General features: G+C 31.9%; 2 protein-coding genes across 2 annotated transcripts; one reads left to right on the forward strand and one right to left on the reverse strand.

The window, feature by feature from the left end:
- Positions 1-313: 313 nt before the first annotated feature.
- Positions 314-5,087, reverse strand: LOC113523459 (dolichyl-phosphate beta-glucosyltransferase). The gene is made up of 6 exons (XM_026909440.3): positions 4,860-5,087; positions 4,064-4,238; positions 3,097-3,305; positions 1,971-2,185; positions 1,126-1,263; positions 314-606 (listed from the first exon to the last, which is right to left on the reverse strand). The coding sequence occupies exons 1-6, from the start codon at positions 4,929-4,931 to the stop codon at positions 408-410; spliced, it is 1,008 nt and encodes a 335-aa protein (XP_026765241.1). The 5' UTR covers positions 4,932-5,087; the 3' UTR covers positions 314-407.
- Positions 5,088-5,763: 676 nt separating this feature from the next.
- On the forward strand, positions 5,764-8,679 carry LOC128202450 (uncharacterized). The gene is made up of 2 exons (XM_052902823.1): positions 5,764-6,332; positions 6,681-8,679. Exon 2 carries the CDS (start codon positions 7,591-7,593, stop codon positions 8,602-8,604), a length of 1,014 nt encoding a protein of 337 aa, XP_052758783.1. The 5' UTR covers positions 5,764-6,332; positions 6,681-7,590; the 3' UTR covers positions 8,605-8,679.
- The last annotated feature ends 1,272 nt before the right edge of the window (positions 8,680-9,951 follow it).

Raw genomic sequence — 9,951 nt, forward strand, 5'->3', positions numbered from 1 at the left:
TAAATATACACATATAAATATTATAATGCCATACAGTCCTGACATAGAATTTATCCCTTCCTTTTCCTGTAACAGGCTATTAAGGGAATTTAATGGTCGAGGGATGGCAGTATCCCTCCTAGAAGTTACCAAAGCCTAACTGCGGTTGCCAATTCACCTGCCAAGCATGGCAACTGCAAAATTTTATATATACTTACTATTCGGGACTAAATCCTCTATATACTTACTATTCTGATAGAGAAGGACATAGGCTACTTTTTTTATTTCAGATACTCAACATAACATTGGCTGTATATTTATTGAATGAAAATGCTTTTAAAATATTTATAAATATAATTATGTATACCTATGTACGATATTTTGCGCAACATTTAAGGCTGACAGGCCACTTAGCTCAATAAATTGTCTTATTCTACTTTTTCACTCTTTATTTTCCAAGCGCCAATCGTGTATTTCAACCATATGAGACCTAAATCAACGCCCATCTGTATCCATGACAGTACCGGAGTCACTTTTGATCCATCAATCTCTGTCCACCGTACAGGAATCTCAGCGATGGGAATGTTTAGTTTTCTTGCTATGTACAGTATTTCTACATCAAAAGCCCTGAAATAATATTATTATTGACTGATATTGTTATTATTAATGAACTAGCGTCCCGTCCCGGCGTCGCACGGGTAGACATTTTTAAAATTTCCGTTCCCGGCTCTGCTCCTATTTATCGTAGCGTGATGAAAAGTATATTATAACCTGCCCAGGAGTATGAAGAATAATTGTACCAAGTTTCGTTAAAATCCGTCTAGTTGTTTTTGTTTCTATAACGAACATACAAACAAACAGACAGACAGACAACAATTTTACTGTTTGCATTTTTGGCATCAGTATCGATCACTAATCACCCCCTGATAGTTATTTTGGGAATATATTTCATGTACAGAATTAACCTCTCTACAGATTTATTATAAGTATAGATATAATAGTGTTAATAATATTTTTACACCAAAAAAAGAAGTTATGTGAATAATGGCGTTATATACAGTATAAATGCTATTACTGTTATTATTTTAATTAATATATTTTAATTAATAAATAAAAAAAATAGGAAATACTTCAGTGAAAAATTACCATCGATTGACATGCAAACTTTCAAAGCAAGCATTTGCAGACTTTCTGGTGAACAATTTGAACCCGCACTGTGTGTCTTTGATGCCTTTTACAGTAAACAGCCACACAAGGAAGTGAAAGCCATACATCAAAATGTTTCTGGAAAACAAAATATAAAATACGTTTATAGATTTTACTCTTTACAATAGCTTTGATAAAAATAGCTCCAATCACAATAGAGAAACACATACGCTGCAATTAGTTATGATGATATATACTTCTAGATTTTTCATTAATAATCTGACTGTATTCCGCACAGTATTGGCGTTGCTTCTGAGTCATTAATACTCTTAAATTTAAATTTGATATTACAATGAAAACTTTATTCTAATGACCAATATGAACTAAATTTCTAATACATTTAAGACAAAATTATTATAAATTTAGTTATTGATGATCCACAAAACATTCTGTGAAATTATTATAATATTAAGAGAAATGCAGCCTCAGAATTGAGTACATTGTATGTTTATGAAAAAACTAGCTCTTAGAGTACATCTACATGTGAAGAAGTCTCACCTACTGGTTACTACATAACTACTTGTTCTCTTAGATACAACCATTAAATAAACAAAAATTGTCATCTTCCAAGTTTATATAATGGAGGTAATTTAATAGACCGATTCTGATAAAACATTTCAATATTTTATTTGGGCTGCTAGATATTAAAAATTAGTAGGAATTTGTTTAATTTTTTTTCTGTGATGGTCACATATACATACAGACATAAATGTGACTTTTAAAAGTGACTAATTTTGGTTCCTATAAGAAAGTCTTAATGAGCATTTTTTCGGCTCTACATATACCTGAAAACACTTCTCTTAGCTAGAGATTCCTTTTCTAAATGTGCTCTGGATCCAATGACTAATATGTCACAGTTGCTTATTTCAGCTGGCTGTGTAATAGGGTCATATTTAGCAATACTCTTTAGAGCAGCTTCCAGTTTTGTTAAATCCTCAAACTTTGAAGCGCCATCTGCATCAGCAAATAAAATTAATGCTCCTCTGCAACTTTGTACTCCCTGAAAAAATATTATATACCTACCTAAATTATACATAGTCATATACAGGGTATAAGGGATAGGTTGGCAAAAACTGAAACAGTGAATTCAGACCATTTTACTGAACTGAAAACCAATGAAAATACTTTCCGGATTTTTTTTTTTAATTTAAAATCATGTAATCTATGATATATACAGTGAAATACTATGCAATGTATTAAAATCCTATCGCAATGCACTACCTACAAAAAAGCGCCATTTACTGCGCGCTGTAGATATCTCGCGTCGCGTGGAACATAGTACGTCGAAAATTTAAAATACATTGTGTGGCGTCAAAACTAAGAATCGTTAATAATATGGCTGTGGTTTTTCCCGTGGGAAAATAATCTGCCATCTGAAACAGACTATTCATCTGAATCAGCTGTTTTTGTTTTGGCTCATCTGACCCTTCTACCCTATATATGTTGATTTTCAATTATGTTTCTGTATTAAAAGAAGCTAATATCATTTTATGAGATTATTTGCATTAATTTTAATGAGATATATGAATGCCTGGAAACTGACGCAAATTAAGTTTATATTGTTGTGCTCATGTTTCTGTACATATTTAGAACACAGAAAAAAGTATAAACATAAATTATAAACATATTTTATGAACCAGTAAGAAAACTATGTATAAAAAACAAGTACTGAATTTTATTTATCTATTTATTAATTTCAAAATTTATTAAGAATTTCCATTTTATTTCAATGTGTCTAATTAAATTTTTTTTACTATATTACACTGAATTACACAAGGAATTGCATTTATATGTTAATGCAAAACATAATGCATTACCATTACATACTCAGTATCTACTGAATTTTTGTAATAAGATTTCATAAATGAAATTAAATTTATTAATAAAATTCTGATATAAGCCTTTACTTACCAACCGTACTGCACCACCTTTCCCCCTATTTTTGATGAGTTCTAAACACCGAAGTTTGTCAGTCCCCAACTTTTCTGCATAAGATTGAGCCACTGTTACTGTTTTATCTCTGCTTCCATCACTGACAACTATTATCTCATACTTGTATGAGGGATATTCTTTCAGCCTCTGTTCAAGGAACTCTATGGTTTCATCAAGCATTGGTGGCACTGTAAGTTTTAATGCAACACTTATTATGACTATATATAGTTGTTTAAGTGTTGTGTTGCTTTACCTACGTGGTTTCTGAATGCTAATGTAACATAATTTCTGTGACTCTGTATTTTTGTGATAATAAATAAAAAAAAAGTAAGCTGAAAATAGTTATGGTTTTGAATTTAGAATCACTATAGTATGAAACAAATGACCATTTGGTCTTGACATAGAATGGGCTATCAATTCCTTTCCATTGTTGTAGTAAGAGGTGACTAAAGGAACTCAATTGTTGAGCAGTAGTGTCTATCATTAAACATCACTAAAGCCTAACTGCGGTTGCCAATTCGTCTGCCAAGCATGGCAACTATTGGCAAAAATCTTCTAATGATAAACTGCCTATAGGGAAGGCCTATCTTCAGCAGTGAACAGATAATGACTAATACGATGATGGTGATGATTATAGTATGAATGTTGATAAAGTTTTACACATAAGTAAACCTTTATAAATTTACTGTTTATGTTAATTTATTACTTTTATAATTGTTGAACTTAAAATTCATTATAAAAATGATATTTGAATAATGAATTTTAGGTATACTTATTCTACTTTTCAACAAACTATGTGTGCAATTTATTACTTTTTTGTCATGGCAACCTTTTGTTTACAATTTTGATCTCGAGTTTTATTTATGGCTTTACATATCATGTAATAGTTTTAAATATATGATTTTGATAACAGAACATATACATATATTACAGTAAAGAAACTTACATCTATCCTCTTCATTGTATGCAGGTACAACAACACTCAAATTCACACTGCAAGGTTCAGTGATACTGGGAAATTTTAATCTTTCATTTTTTTTGCTATCCAGGAATGTTTCTTCTTCAGTGTACTTCTCAACTATTGGGTATGGTTTTGTTGTTATATACAGTGTGAAAGTCAACTAAAAAGAGAACAAATTTAATTAAAAACTAATAATACATAATTTCATTATTTGTCAGTATTATTGGTAAAGAAATTTATACTATCATTTAAATAATATATACATAAAAAACATTCATAGCTCCATTAAACTATTTTGCAGTTTTTGCATACAAAATATCTCTAGAAATTCTACATAGTATAAAACAATATTGACTAATATTGGTTTCACTGTTTATTTCTTCTAAACCACGTAAATGATTCTGATAAAGGATTTACTATTATTATATATTTTTTATTATGAACGGTATGTATTTTACAATATATATAATAATAATAATATTCATAATATATTAGGTATATACTAATAGAAAACAGGACAACTATTTATAACATTGAAATACTGTTAATCTATTAAGAGAGCTCTTATACTAGATAAATGCAGATACATAGAAATATTTTTTGTTCGTTAAAAACCGGCGGACCCATAAGAAGACACAAAGTAGCATAGAGCATAATTTATTTCTGGATTATTTACAGAATGATAAAACCAAATAGTTTGTTGGTATATAAGTAATATTTAATTGCAAATGTATTTTAATCCGATAATGCTGACGTGTAGTTTTTAATGTGGAAAACTTACTAATACAAGCACGGCTGCGGCTGCAACAGAACTGTAAATGAGAAAATTCCATAGTACTAAAAGTAAGTCCATTGTTTAAATAGTTTAAAACTTTTATGTTTACCGAAATTGCATTAATTACATATGACTCCTAACTTATAAACAATTAAACAAATACAAAATAAAGAGTATAATTTTTATAAATTTAAATGACAGTTGGCACTTTGATAGATGTTGACAATAAGTTGTATGAATGAATGACTTCTTTGACTGACACTAATACCACGGGTCATTTTTACTGACTGAACGTCAAAGATTTCTGAGTATGTTCCTACCTAAGAACAAGAAATTACATAGAAATAATGATAAAATATAAACAGTAAATCATATGGTTGCCTCTTTTCTTTTTATGCTAATATTATTAGCAAAAAGAGGACGTGAGATATAATACCAATTACTTTTTCTCTCGATTCATAGTAAGCTAGAAATGAATGAAAGACAGTAAATGTTTGATATGTTAATTATTTGACAATAACAAATTTTACATTACTAGATTATATATTCGATACAGTTAAGGTAGAAAGTATGCAAGCAGGTTGTATTTGAATTTGGTAAGATTATACGGCCGTATAACATTTTCTATGCACTAGTCTCTCACCGTCCGACGTATATGTCTTTTATCTCTGCACATTATAATATTTTGTATTACCATTTTCTATTTTTTATTATGTTTATAACATATACCTAGGTATGTATATAAAAAGTATTTGTCTATCAGTTGTTTAGTATTTAGTACATACAAACTCAACTTTATCCATTGGTAAGACTCGACACTTCGTTGTTCCCCTCTCGTGGCTTTGGAGTGCCTTCTGCACACGACCCTGTACGCGCTCAGTGAAGTTCTAAAGGGTATCTGTGGCTAGAGATGGGATTTTACCCGGAAAAAACCCCAATGTGGGAAAAAATAGGGAAAAAACCCGGGGAAAATTCCCGAATGGGAAAATATTCGGGTTTTTTCATATTTAGCATATGTAACATCTAGGTAATGTGTAGATACATGTATATGTCAAATGATACATACTATTTAAGTACTATTAGTACTAGTTAGAGCTAATCTAACTTTGTTTACTTTCATAATTCAATAAATACTTTATATACATGTACTCCATGCTATCTAATTAAATTAAATGAAATTAAATAAAAAACCTTTCTGTTTGTGTGTAGCGACAAGTAACCCGAAACTACGTATGCGGGTAGGGGGGCGGGGTAGCAGGTAATAGCAGTGGCGTACGCGTATCTGTCTATCTCACACGTTGTTTTGGCTTCGTACTGTTCGCACTTGCTTTAATTTGTTGGTTTAATTGACGACTTGGATTTTGTTTTGTGGACTTTTGATTTCCTAGTGATTAAATACGTTTTTTCCTTTGTATTGACAACTACTGCTACTCTTACGGACTTCGATACCTACTTCTTTTTATGAACGGTAATTTACCGGTAAGTTTAAGCTTTAATAATTGTTATATTAGACTATAAAAGTTTTAGGTACTATATTTGTGGATTCCTTGCAAACCTTGTACTTTTATTCATTGAAATTGATATATTTTGATTTTCCAAGTTTATTTACTGTAGGAAATAAATATTTTACAAAAGTAGAAATGAGTCATGTATAGAAATGGCCAAACGCTCGGGCGTTTTAGGCAAATTGGGCAAAATATAAATTCCTTCTTTTGGCCATTTATATTTATTTCATATTAGTTCCGAATGTTCACCTACTCTGTAAATATACAATACTTTAGAACAACTCTATGCATTTCTACTGTTTTTACATTTTTTTTTCCTTAGATCACATCATGCCCAGAAAGAAAAATACTGATGTATGGGAAAACTATTTTCATTCGGCAACCAGTAAAACAGTAAAATGCAAACACTGTGATAAAGTTTACCAATTCGGCAATGTTAGCAAGATGACCAGCCATCTGTTGAAATGTTATAGATGTCCAACTGTTATCAAAAACAAACTACAGAAAATACCTGTTACTAGCACAACTGCCACAAATCTGCCCTTGCAAGAGGAATCACATCATGAATTGTCACAGGATAAAAGTTTGACGGATACAATTTCTATTATTACGACTTCATCAGAAATTTCAACAGAAAGAAAACTTTATCTAGATCAGCTCTTATCGAAGGCAATATTTGTTAGCGGTTCTCCTTTATCCATCGTTGAACATCCGCTGTGGGTACGATTTTTTGACGATTTGCAACCACTTTATAAGTTACCATCTAGAAAAGCTATCTCCACAACACATTTGGAAACTATTTATAATGAAATGGTCAATGAAATTACAGACGAACTGAAGTCTATAAATGATTTGCATTTGCAATGTGATGGCTGGAGTAATCAGCGCAATGAAGGCATCATCAACTTCATTATTGCAAACCCGAGCCTGTTTTTATTAAAAGCCTTAATACTCTTACAAACCGACATACAAGCCAATATGTATCTCAAGAAATAATCAAAGTTATAAAAGTGTATGGAGGCCACAAATTTGTAACTCTTATCGGAGATAACGCAAATAATATTCAAAGAGCATTTCAGATAGTTAAAAATTCATATGCACATATAATACCGCTGAGATGTGTAGCGCATACATTGAATTTGCTTTGCGAAGATTGCTTAAAACTAGAGCCTATTAATGCGTTCATATCGATTGCCACAGATACGATAAAAGCAATAAAAAGAAACCAAAGTATGAGCGCTTTATTAGCTCAGATTGTAAAAGAAAAAGGTTCAGGTGAAACATTAAAATTGCCAGGGAAAACCCGCTGGGGCAGTTACTGCACTGCGTTAAAAAGTTTAAAAAAATCCAAAGTTGCATTACAGACTTTAGCTGTTCACGAAGATGCCACTATTTTAGACGAAATAAAATCAAATTTATTGGATTTAAATTTTTGGACCATGGTAGAAAATTGTATAAAGCTACTGGAACCTATAACAGACAAAATTTTCAAACTGGAAGGCAATGAAATACTTATAAATGAAGTTTACATGGCTTTCAAAGATATTAAGTCTACATTAAATTTTGCATTTCCAGATATATCTGTTCTAAATGAGCATCATAAACAACATATTACAAATGCTGTAATTAGGCGAGCAGATAACTGTTTGAAACCCATTCATTATGCTGCATATTTATTAGATCCAAGATCGCAAGGCATTGAATTAGAAGAAGAACACGAGGTGGATGCAATGGAATTTATACACGACGTGAGCCAATCGCTCAATATTGACGTTGGTGTAGATTTAGCCAATTATAGAGCTAAACAGGGTTTATGGAGCAAACCATTTATATGGAAGAATGTCGCTGAAATTGACCCGGTAGTTTGGTGGAGAGGACTCTGCAAGTCCAAATTGCTTAGTAGGGTTGCAGTACGTATTCTTACTGCTCCCTGTACTTCAGCAGCCACTGAACGATCTTTTAGCACGCATGCGCATATACATAGTCATAAACGAAATAGATTGACTACAGACAGGGCAGCAAAAATAGCTTTTATATCGTATAATTGGAACCTGTTACACAAACATAAAAATGATGACAATGACGATGATGACGAGACGTTATCTACGCCCAGGCAATTATCAAGTCCGTTGGGTAGCCCAATAAATGAAGAACAACCTTCAACATCTCGTGGATATACACAAGAAATAGAATTTTGTAATATTAATAATATATTTAATGACTATGACAGTAGCGACAGTGACTAAAAATTTTCAATTGTAAAAAACTTTACAAAAGTGTTGTAACTTTTATAAAGTGTAATAAATAATTGTTAGTAAGTATCTCTCTTTGTTTTATTTTTTTTTGGTCAAATATTCTTAAAAGCTTTAATAGAGATTCTTTCTGCAATTAAGTAACATTCCATCACAATGCGCAAAAAAATTTATGATAAAACAAGAAGACGTCTTTTTGTTGTTACAAAAAACTGCTGGTTTTATTCTAGTTTCTGAATCAGGCTACACATTTTGACGTTTCGAACAACAGTCAATAGCTAGTGCCTTATATACGCTGGCACAAAATATGTACGCATCACAATCTACCTATTTTTCGCTGCATTTGTTTTAAACATAAAAAAATATATAAATTTTTTTAAGATCGTGATAATTACGGTAAATAATGAAAATACCCGTCTATTGGGTTTTTTCCCATATAAATACCCGGTTTTTTCCCAAATGGGAAAAAACCTGGGTATATTCCCGTTGGGTTTTTTCCCACTGCCCATCTCTATCTGTGGCCAACAGTAAGTACAGACCGAAAAAAATAGTAGGGTGGTCCCGGCATAGAATGGGCCACCCCTTCCTTTTCCGTGGGTCCCGTCGTAAGAGGTGGCCAAGGGACCTTAATGGTCGAGGGATGGGCAGCAGCGTCCCTCTTACAACATCACCAAACCCTATTTGTGGTTGCTAATTCTCCTACCGAGCGTGGCAACTACTGATAAAACTCCTCTTTTAGGTAAGGCTTATGTTTAACAGTGAGCAGTTAATGGCTGATATGATGATGATGATGAAGCTCTACTTCGGGGCTGGATGTGCTTAATATATAATAATCTTAGTGTATAATATTATATCAAATGGTATTTATTAGAAGTATTATATTAAGGTTGGACTTTTTGCTTTGTCCCTTATTTGAAAAAGGCCCTTCTTTTTTTTTATTTTATTTGTTTCGCTGTTTTTCTTATTTATATTTCTGACGAACACTTGTGTTTATTTGCTGTTACAAACTTGAGCTGCGATAAAGGCCTTTCTTACTTTTTCACCTTACTAAAGTTTTTTTCGACTTTTTAAGGAATAATATATTTTCACTCATTAAGGGTGAAGATGAGATGGCGAACCCGTTTGGTAAAATTTAAATAGCATATTGGCGACAAATGTGTAAATCCGTCACTGCTTGTCAGAGCGAATACTCACTCTAAAAATCACTAGGCTCTTTTCAACATACCGATCACACTACGTTGTTTTACTGATATTAATAGGATGGTAATCCAGCTTGTACTATGGCTATATGTAGCGGGGTACTAGTAACTGGTAATGGATGAGCATGAAACCAGTGTTTGC

This window comes from Galleria mellonella, unplaced genomic scaffold (assembly GCF_026898425.1).
Source record: "Galleria mellonella isolate WM207_F2 unplaced genomic scaffold, CSIRO_AGI_GalMel_v1 utg96, whole genome shotgun sequence".
NCBI classification, from domain to species: domain Eukaryota; kingdom Metazoa; phylum Arthropoda; class Insecta; order Lepidoptera; family Pyralidae; genus Galleria; species Galleria mellonella.

What these genes read in the sequence shown, in the direction of transcription:
- LOC113523459 (XM_026909440.3), bottom strand. Translation starts at nt 4,931, where the DNA reads ATGGACTTACTTTTAGTACTATGGAATTTTCTCATTTACAGTTCTGTT. An exon ending in CCGCAGCCGTGCTTGTATTA is followed by an intron (nt 4,239 to 4,859) that starts GTAAGTTTTCCA and finishes TTCTCTTTTTAG; the next exon opens with TTGACTTTCACACTGTATAT. An exon ending in ATACAATGAAGAGGATAGAT is followed by an intron (nt 3,306 to 4,063) that starts GTAAGTTTCTTT and finishes TAAAACTTACAG; the next exon opens with TGCCACCAATGCTTGATGAA.
- LOC128202450 (XM_052902823.1), top strand. Translation starts at nt 7,591, where the DNA reads ATGAGCGCTTTATTAGCTCAGATTGTAAAAGAAAAAGGTTCAGGTGAA.